The sequence below is a fragment of the Periophthalmus magnuspinnatus genome, chromosome 22 (assembly GCF_009829125.3).
Source record: "Periophthalmus magnuspinnatus isolate fPerMag1 chromosome 22, fPerMag1.2.pri, whole genome shotgun sequence".
In the NCBI taxonomy this organism is placed as follows: Eukaryota; Metazoa; Chordata; class Actinopteri; order Gobiiformes; family Gobiidae; genus Periophthalmus; species Periophthalmus magnuspinnatus.
This window is the reverse complement of record NC_047147.1, coordinates 16,624,507-16,644,549: the sequence shown is the minus strand read 5'-3', so window position 1 is coordinate 16,644,549 and position 20,043 is coordinate 16,624,507. Positions and strand designations below refer to the sequence as shown.

General features: G+C 37.5%; 2 protein-coding genes across 2 annotated transcripts in view; one reads left to right on the top strand and one right to left on the bottom strand.

Moving 5' to 3' along the window:
- fancm (FA complementation group M) overlaps nt 1–20,043 on the top strand; it is a 32,545-nt gene that overhangs the window by 1,832 nt on the left and 10,670 nt on the right. Inside the window, exons 4-13 of the mRNA XM_055230920.1 lie at nt 526–684; nt 10,372–10,503; nt 11,024–11,156; nt 11,252–11,344; nt 11,423–11,512; nt 11,929–12,104; nt 13,530–13,736; nt 13,810–14,047; nt 14,219–14,367; nt 14,652–14,816. Of these exons, the coding sequence (XP_055086895.1) occupies nt 526–684; nt 10,372–10,503; nt 11,024–11,156; nt 11,252–11,344; nt 11,423–11,512; nt 11,929–12,104; nt 13,530–13,736; nt 13,810–14,047; nt 14,219–14,367; nt 14,652–14,816 (1,542 nt within the window). The remainder of the gene's footprint in view (nt 1–525; nt 685–10,371; nt 10,504–11,023; nt 11,157–11,251; nt 11,345–11,422; nt 11,513–11,928; nt 12,105–13,529; nt 13,737–13,809; nt 14,048–14,218; nt 14,368–14,651; nt 14,817–20,043) is intronic.
- Nucleotides 1,381–7,062, bottom strand: soul3 (heme-binding protein soul3). The gene is made up of 5 exons (XM_033988011.2): nt 6,496–7,062; nt 4,389–4,483; nt 3,437–3,578; nt 3,180–3,363; nt 1,381–3,020 (listed from the first exon to the last, which is right to left on the bottom strand). Exons 1-5 carry the CDS (start codon nt 6,728–6,730, stop codon nt 2,849–2,851), a joined length of 828 nt encoding a protein of 275 aa, XP_033843902.1. The 5' UTR covers nt 6,731–7,062; the 3' UTR covers nt 1,381–2,848.

The following is a 20,043-nucleotide window of genomic DNA, read 5'->3' as shown; positions in this document are numbered from 1 at the left end:
ACTTTCATCACTTGGTAACCAATGAGTAAAGGGTCCATGTGACTTCTGATTTTCTAATGTGTAGTTGGCTGGGTTGTGGCAATATATAAAGAAAAGGCAAATTTATATTTGCAATATCTGTATTTGCTATGAAAAATCACAGCTTTAGTCAATTGAGGGCCTGTCATGATAACAAATTTTGTGTGTGCAATATATTGCTGAAGTAAATATATACGATAAACAATAAAATTAATTTGTGATACTGACAAAATAACCCTAAATGTTATCCCTCCAAAAATATTGTATATGCAAAGTAAATTAGCTGGAATAAATAAATGACAAATATGAAACACTTTTGTAATTAGTTTGTATCTATAAATGTGTCATAGAAGGTATTCATTCAACATTTTTAGCTCAAATATCATAGTAGTACAATGGAAAAAATGATTGTTCCAACTATTCTTTATTGTACATATAGTAATTATCATGACAGGCCTTTTGAGTGGCAGTGAACTGCATGAGATTTGTTTTTCTCTTTCTTGCCAGTCTGTGCAGTCGGTCATCTCCAACTTGCTCATATCTCATATTGAGCTTCGCTCAGAGGAGAGCCCTGATATCCAGGCCCATTCCCATCAGCGTAGTGTGGAGAAAATGGTGGTCCCACTTGGAGAGACCCTTTCTGCTTATCAAACAAGATACTTACAGGTATGTTACAACCTTGACTATAGTCGCACATATATAGTCCTTTAGTCAGTTGATGGTGTCTTAATGTAACAGCAGAGAGGAGCTTTTAACTGTTTAATCGGCCTTTCACTTACAAAGATGTTGTTTACTGGTATGTCTCTGTATGCGTATTTGCTTTTTGTGCAAGATTATAATCTTAATTCACAAAAAGGTGATGCAATCGTTTTCTCAGAAGGAAATGTTTATTTCAGTTTATCAGTGTCTGTTGTTTCATGATTGGTTTAATAATCTTAAAGCCACAGCATGTTTCAAACTGGGGTTAACATATATTGCATCCTCTTTACATATGAAAATGTCTACATATGCCAGTTTTCATATTGTAACACCTTGGTGATGCAGCAGCCTAAATGACTGTATCACTTCTACTTTATTTGGCACATGTAGTGTTGTGTGTTTTGGCTTGACTTGATTCACTGTACTTTAGCTTGGAGCCTCCATGCCTCTATGACTGACTCATTAATCTTCCCTATGATCGGCCTCAACTCAACCCTCATGCTATGTTAGAGATGGGAGTAATATTTAATGCATAGTAGTTTAAAAGCATTTGTTTACTTTTCACATGTGTTTTTCTATTCAGTCTTGGGACATGTCATAATTGCTGAAGTTCTAATCCATTTTGTTTTATTGCAAACCAGCCAACATTGCAGTAGGACAGGATAGGAGAAAAACATATTTTATTGAAACCAGATAACCACAGTAGCCGCTGCTGTTGCACTTGCATATTCACAGTACAGCACACTTTTGCAAAACACTAAAATAAGCAGAGAAGGAAAACATAGTTGATTTGTTTCATCCTGTTAAAGGGAACTTAAATATTTAAATGCTTCATGGCTTTTTGTTTACATTAAACTTTGCACAAGTCACTGAATGCTGTCAAACTCTTTGGATGTGAGTAGCTCACTGTAAAACTGCTTCTGAACAAAGGACACAGGCACCACACAATTCTATCTTACTTTTTGACAGAACATAGTTTCAACAATAACCTTCAATACAATACATCATTTTAAAAAACAGACATTTTATAGACTTCCACTGCCCTTGCTCCCTGATCCTCACAGTGTTGATATGGCTACTATATGTCCAGTTAATACAGTTTGCATATTTTGTGGTGCCAAAGCAAACAACCCATAACTTTCTGTAGAAAAGGACATATTTCAGTGAATATAGCTGGTGTAACACTGCTGTGTTGCATTGGTTCATTTACAAAACAAATATTATGAACATACTACTCCCTCCTTAGATTCTGTGATACAAAATAAAAAATATAATAAGTCTATTTAAACATAAACATCATTTATCACAGTAGATATTCTCTGTGCGCTTGTCTTTTCTAGTTTCATCAGCAGCAGTGGCATTTGCAGTGCAGTAGTGAGTGCAAAAAGACTTGCAATGATGGAACAGAGATGAGGAGAGAGAGGTACATATGTAATATGTCCATGACATATGGAATGCATTGAACTTGTTTGAGAGAAAACATGATGAGTAAGTCACGATTGTCATCCAGCAGTAGTATGAATAGGTTTGGTTTGTAAGAGAGCTCTGTCTTTACCCTGTACATTCAACCCTACACGTGGTGTGAGGCTTCCTAGTGTCCTGCAAATTGAGCTTATTTATGGTTCAACCAGAGTTATTTCAGGTAGTAATGAGATTTGAGGTTATACCACTGTCAAGTGCATTGTTTTGTCTGACATCTATTGCACTAACTACACATCCTATATAGCAGTGTTTAGCATTACATGAATATCCTGATGACTTAAAATAAAACATACAGAACAGACATACCTAGCCTCACAAAGTGCTTATGTTGTGGCACACTACAAAGTCTCAGGGCAGGTGTGTGTTTCTGACAAACAGTACAGTACAGTCAGGCTATGGTCTCACTTACACCCCACAAATCCACAAATGCCCTATACTTCTTCTCAGGCCAACCAGGGCATGGCAGTGACTTGGAGTGAACGGTCAGTTCAAAAGTGGACAACAACTCACTGATGTTATAGTAAGGGTTTTGTTCCCATATGCCCCATGTAATGCCCAGGCTGTTGTCAATCATGGTGGTGGGCTCTTAAAGAAAAGCAATGACAGAGGCAGTCTTAATTCTTCTGACAGGTCAGATATAGTGTTGCCCTCAGCGTCGCTCCAAAAACCAGATCTCATTCTGCCGGTGGCTATGGGCTGGGTTTGTGTAGCCGGCTATGATGAATGAATCGTTAACACACACGTTAGGAGAGTCCAGCAGCTCTGCCAGGGTGTTCATCTGATTCATGATGGTCACTTCATTAGTTGGACCAGTAAATGGCCTGGAAATATGTGCAAGAAAGAGATTTCATTCATAGCAATACTAGTTGGCATTTGGGGAGTATGACTAATAATTTACTCACAAGTAAATTATTTCTGAATTTACATTTAACTTAAGCCAAAAAGATTTTAAATATGGTTGCATATAATTGTCTACTGACCGTGTATATACAATAGTAGCAGGCCAGAGCTCAATGGAAATGTCGCTGTCAGAGGGTTGAGGAGGCTGGGCTTGGTGCACTGCAGGAAGGTAATAGGCCACAGTAACATCATGAGAGAAGACTGAACGGCTCTCATCTGTGCGCACCACTGTCACAATGGGCAGGGACATGCCCAGGTAGTGACCTGTAAAAGAAACCGGCCTTCCATAAGCTACCACTTCACCTCCAAGATAAGATCATGAATATGATTGGCTTACCCAAAGAGTTCTGCTCGCAGATGTATCTCATGATCCTCATAAATCCATAGCAGATGCTCTGTTCATAAGTGTCCTCTCGCATTGTAATACAAGCCCAGTGGCCCTTTTCATAATGCCGCTTCTCATACAGCAGCTCTCCACACTAAAAAGAAAGCACAGGTAAATGAACTGTTCCATCGTTGGAAGACCTGGACAAAAAGGATCTTGACTTTGCTAAACTGTGTCCTGTCACTGTGTGCGTTTTGTTTAATACTAGAAATATTGATTTAAATGTTAAGTGTTGTTAGTGCATTATTGATGCGTTCTTAGAACTGTTTCAACATGCAATGCTGATTATGAGTAGACTTTGCTATATGAACTGAAGTGTGGAAAATTGTGTCTCACATATGGAAAAACAGCACGTTCTAGGTCAACTGTAGGCCTTCTCAAAAGTTATGCTCTTTTTAGGTTGTGCTGGCCAACCGTATGTTTAAAATTACTCACTGTTCTAAGAATAGGGTGCCATAGCATTCCTATTTTAACTACAGTCCCAATCAGGATGTAATGAACTAATTAACTCAAGTTAAACCAATTAGCCCTTGTTCTTATATGGACCTATGAGGATGAGTGTTATACATACATACCTACAGGTCATAGAGATGTCCATTTAAATATAACATACTCACAACATTTTTTATAAATCCCTTTATAAAGAATTTTCCTCTGACCTTTGGCCTGTTGGACTTTTGTTTTTCCTCTTTTGCTCTCAGCAGTGAGTGACTTAGGCACATTGTGAATTGCGGCAAGTTTGTGTGAGTCTTGCTTTTAGCAGTTTTTACTATATACTATATTATTATTGTGTATATTACCAATATATACAGTTAGTATTGTGATATGCACCATCAAGTGCTTTTGTAAGTTTCCTTTATCACTGAATATAAATACATGATGCCGTGGAAGAAAGGGTGCATACCTTCTCTTTGCGGGTTAGGAGTGTAAATGGCACATGCTCTCTGCTACTGCGACCATCATTGTTGGTAGTCAGCTGCTGAATGGGTTCGGCCATATCTGTTCACAAACACAAAACAAAACAATGTTCATGTTTGTCAATGAACTTTATTTCCAGAGAGCACATACAGTTCAAGAGCATCTTTACATCTTAGGTAGTTTCATGCACATGCTATCTGCTCACATTAATCTGCTGACAGTGGGAGGTCTGTGTAGTGTCAGGAAGTTGCACAGAGTAATACTTATTAGAACTGACTGAGCTGTCCAAGGCCCTGTGCAGGTGCCAATAGCATTTAATAGCTCTGAATTTTAGATGACATGACTTCACATAGGATATCTACTGTACTTTTGAAAAATGAAAGCAAAAATTCCCTAATATTGTTCATTGGTAAACATCAGGAATTCTTCTTTGCTGTGTGTGTATCCAAATTCCCTCCTCATTCAAAATAAGGACATTTAATAATTGCAGGACTGTAATAGCCACATACAGGTAGACTATCTGTTTCTATTTTTAAGAGTCAGTCCGTCTGACACTGACACATTTGAAATATAATGCTATATAATTTGCTTCTAATTTGTGTGATCCATACATTTACAGTGTTGGCCTGGTGTAATACAAAAACATCATGAGAATAGGTACGCCTTCTAATCTTCACTGAGGCACAGAGCTCCAGTAAGTCATTTGTTTCACTCTAGTTGTTGATTAGAGTGTTCTGAGGCCGGAAGAAGAACAGCGTGTCGGGCTGTGTTGCTGGGTCTAAAATCACGCTCAATACAAATGTAAGGAACATATTCGTATGCATTTTTTTATATTGCAACACCACAGGAGTGTTATTTGGAGTTTGGAAACATGCATCTGGTCCAATACTTCTTTCAGCTAGACATTTTGCATCCAATGGAAATAACAAAATGTAAACAGTTTTGAAACACCATTTTCTCAAATCCAACAGTCCTGTAAACCTCCTGTAAACATAGTGTAAAACAGCACCTCCAGCCCTGTTGCATAGGTCAGCTCTATTTCATTTCCCGGGGTTATACCGATCTGTTGTTATGGTTTAAAATAGGATTGGGAAAAATCAAAGCAGTCCCGTGTGGAGCACTGTCCAGTAAATCTAATGCTGTCTTAAATATTCCACTCAGTTTAAATGAAAAAGGGTTTCTTCCAGAAAGCTTGGCAGATGATGAGCTACCATCTAAAACACGAAGAGACTGGATTATGTGGTTTTGATAACTTTGCTCCCTAATGGCCATGTCATGACAAATATTCATATTTTTAAAAAGCAATGAGCCTCTCGGAGACCCATCTACATTCCAGACAGCCTGCAAATAGATCACACGTACCCACAATACAGACTAATCCAAAAAGTCGCCACCAACTGAAACTACCACTTGAAGTTTCACATTAGATACACAAATAATAAATAATTCAGTTATGCCTAGAATTAGAATATGAATTTATTACAAAGGAGCAGTGAAACCTGCTGAGCCAGTCCTTACAGCGGATTCATTAAGAACACACTTTGTTTTGGTCAAATTGTTTCAGGTTGTTGTCTTGAGACAAGTGTTATGCAACATTAAACTCAGAGGATTTTCTTCTTTAATTAATTTTATCACAAAACACATATCTCGGGGGCCTTTACTTTCTGGTTTTATATCATATTATGTATGATATGATATTTAATTATAGAAGTACAAGTATTAAGTTGCTCTAGCCCAAAATGCAACTTTCTGTATTATAGTTATAATCAATAACTAGACAATAATTGCCTTGCCTCAGAGAGTCAGGAACCAACCAAAACGCTCTGGACACGTCCTGAGCTGTATGTCCAGGGTAGTTTTCTGTCTCTGTCTGTGTGTATATTAATCTTGATCCCCGAAGCTCAACTGTGGAGGGTCTGCGGCCTAACTCGCTCCTGGCTCAAACTGGTTTTCTGTGTTTAAACTAGGTCACTGTACACAGCGACATGCCTGGAGGGACTTTAGTAAGAAGATATACTTTCGCACAACTTTTTAGGATGTTTATGTTCAGAAACAATTTGAACTTTCACGTGTGTTATCTGGGTAGTGTGTACCTTCAGGAACGTCAACTTGGTGTCCCCGAGCCACGTCTTGCCAGTAGTGCAACAGACGGTCCTGATCCTCTTCTTCCTCCATAGTTTCGCCTTCTTCCAGACTTCCATTGCCGGAGTCTGACAGCTGATCCTCGGAGAACGACTCCAGGTCTTCCAGCGTGATCATTCCCTGTCGGTCGGGCCCAATGCTCTCCCCTCCGCCGCCACCATTCATCTGACAGCCTCCTCGGTCCATGTTTCCTTCGTAAAGCTGCTATAACCTAAACCTCAGATGTTTTTAACGCACACTAAAGGGCACAACGACCTGCACGACAATGCGCGAATTACAGTGCTTACAGTGTGTAGCTAAGCTGTTTTCCTCCCGATCTCGATCGCTGAGATGTCGGAAAACCTATCTTTTCTGAAGAAAAGGCGGCCTTATTGTGGCTTTTCCGTGGAATTTGTTCTTTTTACGCATATCTTTTCATTCTGAGCGCAGCAGGATGATATCCTAGCGTTGAAATACTTCTAATTTGGGTAAAAACGAAGAATGTGCGTATGTCGCTAGAGCTGTGCAACATGAAGTTTGGTCTGCTTTACCAGGAGGTGTACGCAGTGTTTATAGCAGGAGAGGGCGGTCCACGTGACGGTGCGGGGCCCTCTCCCTCTGTGAGCGGATAAATATGCCCAACCCCCCAACCCTTTTGACCCTGCGCTATGCTCTTCATCCACTGACAACCCATGTAGCCCACTGACCATCCATGTACAGAGACACAAACGCAAATAATGCTTAGACCAACTTATAGTATTATTAGTACAGCCTATACGTCACTATGACCAGAACTTTGTATTGCAATGCTCATTGCTTTAATTTCTTGTGCATAAGGTTCCCAATAACATATTTTTTGTTGATAACAGTTCTGTAACAAAACTGTTATTGTTGCATGCATAGCCACAGCTTAAAATGGAGCATATCCAAAATGTGTACTAGGTTTATACAGCTCTTTTCACTGACCTTAAACCTCTTAAACAACTCTCTGTGAGTGAGTTGACCATTTGTCATGCAATAATGTTTATTTCTGTATTACCAAAGTCTTATAAAAATGCAGAAAATCAATTAGACTGATCTTCTTTTATGGCAAAAATTGACTCATATTATCAACATAATGTATTCTTTTTCATGTATTTTGTATATTTTTTGTAATGGGAGTACATTCTCACAGCACATTTGTTGTGGGTTATATTGAATAATTTAAGTGTACACTTAAATGCAGTTTATGGTAAACTGAAAATTCATCCCACAAGTATAAACAGAACAGTATATGTAAATATACCTCTACCTTTCATCCACTGGATTACAGGACAACAAATTCAAGATGTTTAGTTTAAATTTCCTCTCCGCTGTCCTCCTGCCACAGACACCATGTTGCTGACTTTAGCCGGCACGTACCACAGTGGGCGCATTATATAATCCTCCATAATATGGAGTGCACGGGTAGTCACGGCGTGTTCAAGCCCACATACAATGATGCTCAGCTGGGAGATAGATCTAATAGCTGTTGTTTTTTTCCTAGAATTTATCCACCTATGATGCCCCCTGCCCCCATACATGGCCAGATTAAAAAAAAAAAAAAAGCACATTTCACAAAACACGTCAACAGCCCTAAGGCAACTGTTGTCACAAAATGGCTATGTGCATCGTGGTAAATGTTCTTTAGCTTGCACTTTTTATTAATAGCTCCCATTGCACTGGTTCATTCACTGAGTCACTTGCTCTCAGCCAGTAGACCAATCGTAGCCAGAGTTTGAGTGCACATGCTCTGTGCAGCTGCACTTGACAGTATTGTTGTGGTCCCTCTATATGAATCACATTATATCATGAGTTATGAGGATTTGCCCTCAGAAGTTATGATAGATATCATTTAAATGGTATTGAAGAGTTCAAGACAGAAGAACAAGCTAAATTTTAACACTGCACACCACTGTCTTAAGTAGCTTGATGGCTGAAACTACTAAATAATAAGCAGTTACAATATTGTGAAATACATAAGGCTATGGTACAATTGCGTAAGTGTTCAAACCTCAAAAATGTCTGATTAAAATATTTTTCTGTCATGTGAAAGGTGTGAAAGCGCCTTGAGCGTCTCCCAACTGCCATACACGTCAAAACAATGATACAATGGCACTGGCTAGACTGAGATTAATTCTAGCAATGTGTTAGATTAATGGTCTTAGGTATTAATAATGTTATTATAGGCACAACAACAAAATGTCTTTGAGTTGGCGATAGTAACTAGTGTCTGCAAGACATATGTTTGTGATATAAATTGTATGATCATTAAAACATTACAAAGACCCAAGTTTATCATTGTCCGTCTGAAACGATCAGATCCCAATTCAATTAAAATTAGATGAATTGCACAGCCCTAGTTCAATGTGTATTGTGTTATTCTGTTATTTAGCAAATACATGTGTAGGTGTTAGGGCACGTGGCTGCATGCAAAACTTATCTGAGAACCAACATGCTCAAGAGCAGAGCAAGGCAGTGCTGGATTAACAGACATTGACCTGGTCAAACCCATTAAGAGCCCATGGTCAGAGCAGAGAATGGGTAATCTCAGGGAAGGCAGGGCCAAAGATGGGAACACTTGATTGGCTGTGCACACACTCATCCATGTGCTGCTAACATGCAGAGCACACAGAGTATGCTTAACATGGGCAAGACTCTTACAGTGATGCCCTCAACTTAGAAATATAGAGAACTGCTAACACATACTATACATTCACTCCTCATTCTTTATAAAGGATTCAACTCCTTATTTTGTCAGTGCAGTATACTCACATTTAATAAAGATGTTTTTCTTCACATAACCCAGGAGGTCAATATACAGGGCGTCCATAAAGTCTCTTTACGATTTAAAGAAATGAATTACAAAGGCAACTGATAAGATATCTTAATTAGACTTGTTCTATTGTATTCAGTGGTTTCCAAAGTTTTAATACACCTCTATATGGGCACCATTAGTCACATGAAGCACATCAAGGCAGTACTCAATTTCTTGCCATGTGCGCTGTAGCATAGCCTCATCAATGGTTGCAGTCACATCTGTTATCTTTTGCTTTAGTTCAGTAATGTCCCATATCTGTATTTGATACACGATATCTTTAACATAGCCCCATAGAAAGAAATCCTGAGGTATGATATCTGGTGAACGTGAATTGGCCCATTCCCTCCAATCCAATGGTGAAAATGTCTGATTGAGGAATTCACGAATATGCCCTTCCCTGTGTGGTTAAAAACTTTTATAACCACCAAGTACAAATCTAATGAATATATCTTATCACTTGCCTTTGTAATTACATTTTAAAATTGTTAAGAAACTTTATGGACACCCTGTAGTATTCACTAAGCCCATTATCTGATATATTAAAAGTTAATATATTATATATATATATATATATATATATATATATATATATATATATATATATATATATATATATATATATATATATATATATATATATATATATATATATATATATATATATATAATTTTTCTGTAGTTAACCTCTCCTCATTGTTAGTCTGTGTGGAGCAGCTGCTTCACAATAATGCAGTGCAAACAAAATAGCACCATCCCTTCATCTGTGAGCTTCGGGATAAAAGCAGTGGGCTTAGATTGTCTGTTTGACAAACTACTTCTATGTCATTCCCAATTACTCTGAAAGCAGGCCAGGAAGATGGGCCTGCTATTAGTCTGTCATTATGTGTGCTCTTAAAGTAGGTCTGTTGTTCAGCCACCACACACTTTATGAAACTGGAGTGTTACCCATTTCCCAGGAACTGACCTATTACCACTGACCTACTTGCGATATTTGTGCCGTTTTTTACAGGTGCTGGAGAAGTTTATGTCTCGCCTGGTCCAGAACCGTGTAATGGGACACAAAGATCTACGCTCACTCAGCAAGTACCAGCTCATCCTTGCCAGAGATCAGTTCCGCAAAAACCCACCTTCGAACATCAAGGCATGAAACCTTTGGGATAAATACATTTATAGGTCCCTTTTTATAATTGCCACAGCAAATGTAAATAGACCCATGGTTTGCCATATTTTTTTTTTTTTATATCAGATGCCCTTCCTACCACTTTCCACTGTGTACAATGGTTAAATAGAATTTGATTGTCACAGTCACATTGTACATGTTATTTGACAAGAAACTATAGTACATTTTCTTTTTACTCATTCTCATAATGAAGTGCATTTTCTGAAGCTTGAAAGGTTTATTTGGATGTTTAACTTCATGCATGGTAGGATTTAAATCTATTTCATTGTGATCCCAAGCACTTCTGCTGCTTCTTCTTATTGTCTAAAGAGAGAGAGATTCAGGAAAGTTACTTTATTTCTGAGTCCATCGAATCTTTCTTCATTGCCTGTGCATAATTTTATCTGTCTTTGAAAATATTATATTGATAAATACATGAAATGACTTATTCTGCGCTTCAGTTTATCCATCTTGTGCTCCTCATGCCTCTGCTCTCCTCCAGGGTCCACAGCAGGGGATGCTGGAGGGAGACTTTGCCCTGTGCATCAGCCTGTACCACGGCTACGAGCTGCTGATGCAGATGGGCCTCAGATCTCTGTTCTTCTATGTGCAGGGCATCATGGACGGCTCCCGAGGTCAGCACTCCACCTCAGAATCACTACTTGAAAAGTGAAGCAAAACCACTGTAACCTCCACATTATATTTACATCCAACATTGTTCTTTTCACAGAAATGTCCAGGGCCAGAAATGAACTGCAGAGAACTCCCACTTTTATGGACCTCTACCAAGAGATGGAAGTCATGTTCATAAAGTCACCTGCTGGTATTGCATTCCCCTGGTTACAGTGACCTAAACAGAAAATGTTTTTAGTTGACTTTCTCTTTGTGATCTCACTTGTAGGTCCAGGTGACCAATTTGTTTACAGTCACCCTAAGCTTGAGAAACTGGAAGAAGTGGTGCTTCAACACTTCAGGCAGTGGCCAACAACTGGTGATTGACACAGTTTTAAATACATTTTATTTATTTATTTAATTGGGACAGTGCATGTTAATGGACAAACAAAAATGATACAACATAAATATAAACACACCGGATTATAGCCCAAGGCTAATTTCCATTTGTTGTCCCAAAGGGCTGGGGTCACAAAAGGGCCAAAAAATAGAATATTGCACACTCCACTCATTGCACAGATCCCATCATTGCACAGATCCCGTCATTACACAGATCCCGTCATTGCACAGTTCAAAATATTGCACAATCCCCATTATTTTGCAGTTAGTTCAATCACATGTACATTTTACACTGACCCCCTTCACATTTATACATTATAAAATGATGACGATTGATAAAATACTGCCAGCTCCTCCTGTGACACTTCTTGTTTTGGTATTTCTTCTCTCTCACAGGTGTGGCTGAACCGGTAAGCACGCGGATGATGATCTTTTCCTCGTTTCGTGAAAGTGTGCAGGAGATTGCTTCCATGTTGAACCGTCACGCTCCTCTCATCCGAGTGATGACTTTTATGGGCCAAGCTTCAGCTGGGAAGGGAGTCAAAGGGTTTACCCAGAAAGAACAGCTTGAGGTACACACTAATACAGTCCATTATATATATACCATGAAGGTTTACCAGGCATCTGTGTACACTAAAATAAACTCATTGAGAGGGGTAAAACCTTGAAGTTTGCAGCTCACATTTCTTCTTCTCTTCTGGAAATTAAAGTCACTTGTCTTCGTCAATGGACGATCTCGAATGTGACCTCAAAGTATGCTAACTTGCTTTATAGTTATCTGCCTGCCCTGTATCCTCCCAGGCTATTGAGTTTGGATGGCATGAATTAGAGCTGTGCCATTCATTATAATTGATTTGAGATGCAACTCAAATCAATTATAACTTTTTTTGAATTGTCGATGATGATTGAGATTTGGGCAATATGTCAAAAAATTAAGATCACAGGTTCCTTGGAGCTGGATCACAACTTTGATTTCATCACAGTTCATGTAAACTTCACACTTGCAACTGGTTAAATCCACCAGGTAAGAGATAATTAGTGAATATTTTACCAAAACTGTATTTGGTCAAATGAACAAGATCACAATTATTACCCAGTCCTATTTATGATCAGTATGGTAGGTTTTTTTTTTTTTTTAACAGGTGTACAGCCAATCCTCTCTCTGTAATAAACAAATACAATCAATATGAAGCAGAAAAATACAATACATTTTCCCCATATTGGCCAGCCCTACCAGTATTGTTAGTAAGAGTTGCAGAGAGACATTATGGCTATGTTTACATGCACACCAAAAATCTGATCATTATCTGATTTCTGTCATTTAAACAGTAATTTTATTTCTTTCTTATTGTTCACACCTATGCAAGGTTTTTACCAGGAAAATCATGAAAAAGGGCATACTTCAACTCTTGGGGTACTACTTTTAGCTGAAGAGAATTGAAATTCCAGAGTAGTTCAGTCTATTAGAGTATTATACCTCTGATGTAGGCCAAGATAACAAGGACTGAGCTGGCAGTGACTACTCTCAGTACAACACACAGAAATGGAATTTCTCTAACATGGCAAATGCAAAAATTAAAGATAAATGTTATTTTGAGTTATTTTGAATACAGCAGTTACTCTAAAAATCTATTGATTAACTGACACATGCTGTCAGGTGTCTTTGATGGACAGATTTATTTTGGACACACAAAAAGCACATGCCAAAATTTCAGTCCAATATTTGGTTGTAGTTATCTGATTTTTACTGGCAGTGTAGACTCGCCCACTGTCGGTATACAGTCCTTGTACATATAAACATTGTTTACTGATTTGACACAGCAATTACGCACAAATCTTCTTGTGATAAATGACCTGAAACTGGCTGACAAATGGCATCCATGCTTTTCAGTTTGCTGTTTTAATTTTAAATTTTTTTTGTAAATCCTGCTCACTGTGTGTTACCTTTACATACAGTGTTTTGAAATCAACCATAAATGTGATGACCTCTGTTCCAGGTAGTACAGAGGTTTCGACAAGGTGGATTCAACACACTAGTATCCACTTGTGTTGGAGAAGAAGGCCTGGACATTGGAGAAGTGGATCTTATCATATGCTTTGACGCTCAGAAGAATCCCATCCGCCTTGTGCAGCGCATGGGACGCACCGGGCGCAAACGGCAGGGGCGCATCGTTGTGATTCTGGCAGAGGGTCGTGAAGAGAGGGTAAGCTCTGAGCCAAGAGTTCAGTTACATTTTCAACAGAATCGCCAATGTCTGATAAATGTACAATTTATAGACTTACAATCAGAGCCAAAGCAACAAGCGCAGTGTGCACAAGTCTATCACAAGTAACCACAGAGACTTCAGCATGTACCCACACAGTCCTCGCATGCTACCTGATGGAGTGAACCCCATTCTCCACAAGATGCACATCGTGTGTGGGCAGTTCGACCCTCGGGAGAGCAGCAGACGCTCCAAAGGACGGAGGTCTAGTGCTGAGGGAAGGGCTTCACTCATTCATCCTCACAGCTTGAGTTAGTACCTTTTGGTCCAAGACCATGGATTTACTAACAATTGCATACTTTACATTAAAACTTTATGTGATGTTAGTTTTAAATGTAGTCATAGTAGACCGCACTATTCAATTCTTCAAATAAACATGCCAATCAGTGTTTTGTTAACTTGTTTATTTTGTTTTATATCAGTGCAACAGGTCACCTCCATATCAGATGGTTTTCTGAACAGCACAGAATATTCTGTATGGGCCTCCACCATGAAGCTGAATGAAGATGAGGCTCATCCAGTCCTAAAACCATCACATTTTCTGTCCTTTTCCACAGATCTGGACAACCAGGTTTTTATGTTTTACATATTGTATTATAATATATTTAATTGAATTCTTCATTGAGCTGCATATAACGTGATAATAGATGTCGATGACATGTTGACAGTGCCATATGACACATGGTGTTGTGTGAATGTAAATGGTAAACACGTGTACGGCTGACTTACTCGTAGTGGCACAGTACCTCACACCTTATTTGTACCTTATGGGTTTTGTATGATTATTAGCCTAAAGTGTAAAACTTAGACTAGTGTGTCTTTAACTGACTTGATCTATGTATGTATTTTTCAAAGGAACAGGAGCGCACAAGTGCTGCCATTTCCCGGGAGTTGTCATTGAGTGAGTGGAGACACTGGCAGAACAAAAGCTTACCCACACATGCTGTAGACCATTCACTTCGCTGCCAACACTTCATTAAAATCATGGAGCTGATCGACCAAATGAAATATGAACCTGAGGTGAGAACATGTGGAGTATATGTATATAAAGTTGATTAATTTACTGTAAGCCAGAGTTTGACTGCCCTTTGCTACCATCACAACAAAGCTTGTGCAATGTGTCCTTGAGTTATATTTATCTTGTTCATTTTACATTGAAAAACATCAGATCGGGGAGACAATGGTGGTGTGGGTAGCTCACTTCCTAGATGATTTAATGCAATTCCTAGAATTTATTGTGTGGATTTGACATGTCTAGTCCTATGTAAATCCAAAACAACAGCAGACTAAAGTGAGCATTTAAAAGAGGAAGCGGTCAGCTGATCTGCATATGAACTTACAGATAGGGTCTGTGTTGAGTTTCCACATTCATCTCTTTACCCCAAGGGCCTGTCTGTGATACAATAAATGCTCTCTTGGTCTCTTCATTTGAATGCATTTTTTCTCAATATTGTGACAATCCTCATTTTTGTCAGTTTTTGCAACTGTGTAATCATCCCATTCCAACATTTCAGAATTGTATACATTGTTTAAAATATTTCTTTTTTAAACCCAGCTCAACTCAGAGTTAACAGTTTGAAAGTGTATATCCAATAGGCCTGTCACAACAATTACTATATCGACTTATCGCTCTATATATGATGGGAGGACGGGAATTTTTGGTGGTCAGTATTTAATATGGGTACCTTGTAGGCACTACTGCAAAATATTTGGATATTTTTTGAGTATATGATAAGATTTAAGCTGTAGAAGATTGAAAGAATAACTTATTTGACTTATTACAGATGCAAACTATGTACTTGCACAAGTGTTTCATTCAGCTGTTTATTTATTGCATGACTTTTTTTTAACAATATTGTAGATTTAGAATAGTTTTTGTAGATTAAATCTGCTCTTGGGTTATTGTGTCAGTGGCATAAATTAATTTCAGTATTATCATTTATCGTCTGTATTTACTCTTAGCCATATATGACATTTCAAAATTTGTTATCTTCACAGGCCTAATATCCAAGTTATATTTGTGACTAACTGATCTCTCAATAGCACTGAAAAAACAACTGTCGAGGCTTTACGTCATGAGCTATTTTTTGTTTTCCATTGTGAGTCACCAGTGAAATTCAACAAAATTTTATGATCTAGATCTAGGCCATCTTAGGCTGTCATTAGTATTATGTTACATGATGGGTTATTGGCATTATTATTACACAAAGAAGTCAGTGTTTGCCTTGTTTTGTGAATATGGCCCCCAGCTTTCTATCTTACCCCATTTGTAATGAGTCTGCAGTCAATAAGAATGGTCTAAATTCTAGTATTCAGGTCAGAGATTAGCATCGGGTCAGCTATTGGCTACTAACCCCTTCTGTGCTGTACCAGGATAAGCCCATCTGTGAAAACAAAAAGTCAGAGATGAGGTTGTACTTGTAGGTCATCGAATCATGTGAACTACAGTCTTAAATTTACTAGGTTATTATAGAGGTGTTACCGCGTACTAGAATACCATTATTACACCACTCCTAACTGCCCCCAATAATGTTAATCAAACATTTTAAAATTCAGTTGAATTGTAGTGTGAGATAGCAGATTTAAAACATGTTATTACTTACATATAAGAGTTTTTTCATTCACGGAAAGTAGCACTGCAAGATTAAGATTAACAACAATCGAATTGAAATCGCAATTTGAGTGAACACAATCAGCAAATTACAAAGACTGCAATTTTTGAAGTACTATAATTTCTTCCACAAATGACAAAATATCCTGTATTATTCTGCATAAAAACTGCACATTGTTGTTTAGATAAGTGTATATGATTCTTGTATTAGTTTGTCAGCTCATATTTCAGTCTTTTTGTCAATTCTTCTGGATGTGTTTAAGCGTTCTATATTACACAAAACTGACTAACTGATGTGAGCTTTTAGCCAGGTTATAATGCTGTTATCTCCTAAAAACATACCCGGAGTTGTGTTTAGTTTCATTCACACGCTTGAGTAATCCAGCATTATTAGTCTGTATATCTCTAAAGCTCCAAACGTTCCGTTTCACCTTGTGATGTCATTTAATCTCAATTGAACTGATTTACTTTTTAATATTCTAGAATAACATTAACTTTTTTTTTTAACCTTTTGTACTGCTAAGATTGCAACTCGAAGTCTCCGATATCTGCTGGTGCACTGAGAAGTGAAGCAGTTTTAATGAGGCTAAAACAATAGCTGTAGCTTAAAAGTTAGGCAGGGCTGACATGATCAAAATGATTGTAGTGAAGGTGTATGGAGTTTGAAAACACCTTCTTGTGATGTCATTGAGTGATAACACAGGGAATGCCCTACTGTTTTTAGTTTGAGAAAAAACACTGTATAAATATGATGGGAAACAACATTATAATATAGATAAATATATGCCCTTGTGTAATATAGGCCCTTTTAAAATGTGAACTGAATCCTCATTTTAAAACTGAATCCTCATATTAAAACAATGCTTGTCAGAAAAATCCCAGTTGGATAGTTTTCCCAAATGGCAAGTATATTATATTTCAAACATATCAGGTTTAAATTAATCTCATCTATAAAATTTGTCTATTTATCACAAAAAATACATTTGTTTTATTTGCATACTGATAATTATTTAGCTTGTTCGTGACTTTTGGAAGCCCTCCGACCCTCCACCTATATCACAGTATACACCATTATTTTCGTCCCATGCCTCCAGACAGCAACCTTCCCTTTGTCTGCTTCGTGTCTGGTCTGGATCAAAATCCGCCTGCGTGCGTGCTAGCCTCTGCTTCTCTTGCTTCTTGTTATGATTGGAGGACAGCTGATTATGTAAGGCTCTCTCTGTATGCTTACATAAACCCAGGAAGCTGAAAGTGGGTCAGCATGTGATGACCTACATGTTTAGAGTACAGTGGAGAGGAGGGGACAACTGCCGATCGGAAATTAATTCAAAAAGTAAGATATATTAGCATAAAAATAAGTTTGAGGGAAAGAAAATATTTGTAATATTAGAGGAAATAAAGGCAATGCTACATAGCAACAGGTGCAGTAAACCACAAGTAACTTATTTTGTTGCGTAGTAACAGTGACTCACCTTCTGAATATCTTTACATTGTGTATCATGACGTTATGTTATTGATTGTGTGGCTCGTCGGCCGGTTATTATTGGTATTGGTTTATTTAATTGTTTTTTGGCCATAGCAGTATTTTACAGATGAAAAGGGTTTCAGCTGAAGTTTTAACTTATTTTCCCCAACAGTATTTAGATTTTTTTCTTTATAAGGTCAACTACATAATTCGTATTCAAAGTGCATTACAGAATAGGAAAAACATTAAAATCACAATACAAATAAATCAAAACATAAAGAATCATAAATAATCATCATAAAATTAACATTAAAAGAGAAGAGTGCAGAATAAAAACTCTTCATTCACATGCACAGCTAAACAAAACTATTTTAAGCCTGGATTTAAACCTTGTCAAAGTAGAGGCCTGTGTCACATCTTCAGGAAGACTGGTCCAGGTTTTAGCTGCAGAAAACTGAATCTAAAACAGCAGCAGATTAATCATAACTAATCAATTATTAAAATAATTGTCAACTCTTTTAGTAATCTAATAATTGTTAACTGGTTAATACATACCTACCAAAAACATGTCATGAGCTGACAAAAGAGGTTTTATGACACATTAGGCCATACAAGTGACACAGGAAATGTGTACATTTAGTGTTTTTGATGAAAACGCTCATCTGCAAACTACCAGAATGTCCTCAAGTGGCTTCAGTTTAGTAAAAATCTCATATACACAGGCCTTTAAACAACTAAACAATGAATGGAATACATTTCAAGATCAAGCAAAGCTGGACACTTTGGTACCACAATCGCTAATTAATAATCTGTTAATCTAGATTTATACACAGACCTGCACATGTCTTTGATGTTTTGTATGGTTTTGTTTGTTTTTTTGTGCACATTGCATTTTAAACAGAGCACCCATGAAAAAGAATCTGAGTGCTCTCATTGGGTTCCACCGGTATAAATAAAGATAAAAAAGAAGACAATTAATCAAAAGAATAAGTGTTACAATAATTGATTTGAAAAATATTAGTTTCAGCCCTACATTTTAATATCCCCATTGTTTTAACATTTGTCTAACTGAAAATTGCTGATGTGTGACCCCGATGCCAAGCTCTATTCAGAGACAGCCTTCCCGACTGCCGTACGACTGTACAATAAGGAAATTTATGGCAGATGAAGACTTGAAGAGACCTACAGTCTGAATTTCCCCTTGGGGATAAATAAAGTCTTTTTGATTTGATTTTGAGAAGAGGGTTTAAATTCAGTGTACAGTATTGACTGACAGAACTGGTTACTTTCATCATTATGGAAATTTTGATGGATTTTTAGTATTGATCGTGTTATTGCTAGTAATGACAAAATCTTTCCTCTGTCATGTTTGGTATGTTAATAATAATAATAAAAAACCTCCTCTTAATAATATTGGGTATAATTCCAATAACTAAGAACCTTCAGTTGACTTTCTGTAAAGGTGTGAATTTTGGCAGTTATCCAGTCAGTCAATCTGTCTTCTCTTCAGGCCTATGTGGATCATTTTGAGGTGTGGGCAAATAATGGTGTACTTTAATGAATCAGTAATTATCGCTTCATTTCATTCAAGGGAAAACACATCAGTCATGTAGTTTGACAGAGCGTGGAGTGATTAATGTAGAAAGGTATGAAACCATTTTACTGAAAACTCAATGTTTTTTACTCCAAGACTATCTTAAAATGAGTATTGAAACTAGCTACTTATTTGAACTATCAATACTGAAAAAAGTCATATAAATAGGATAGAGCTGGATCTTTCCCAGAGTAGATTTAGAATGGTCTTGATCCGTATCAGAACTATTATAATACTATTGTAAAGACAAGCATTATTTGGGGGTGAAACTGCATTCTGTTGAGTGTTTATTATCGTTGTGGTATCAAACCTTGTCCTTGGCGTTCAAACAGCTATCGGAATTTTACACTAAATTTAAACCATGATCTCATTCTTGTGACGATCCTTTTGATAAAATGCACTCCTCATGATTCACTAATTATCTCTTGAATCTTGTCTTTGTTTAGAGCTGATTCATTTTTTCCACTTAAGGCTGATCAACAGGAGGCTTAGCATTGCCGTGAAAGAGTGTATTTAGAGGCATTGTGCCATAAAAAGTGAAAAAAGAACAGGTTCATTTTAAACAATTTGCGGTGAT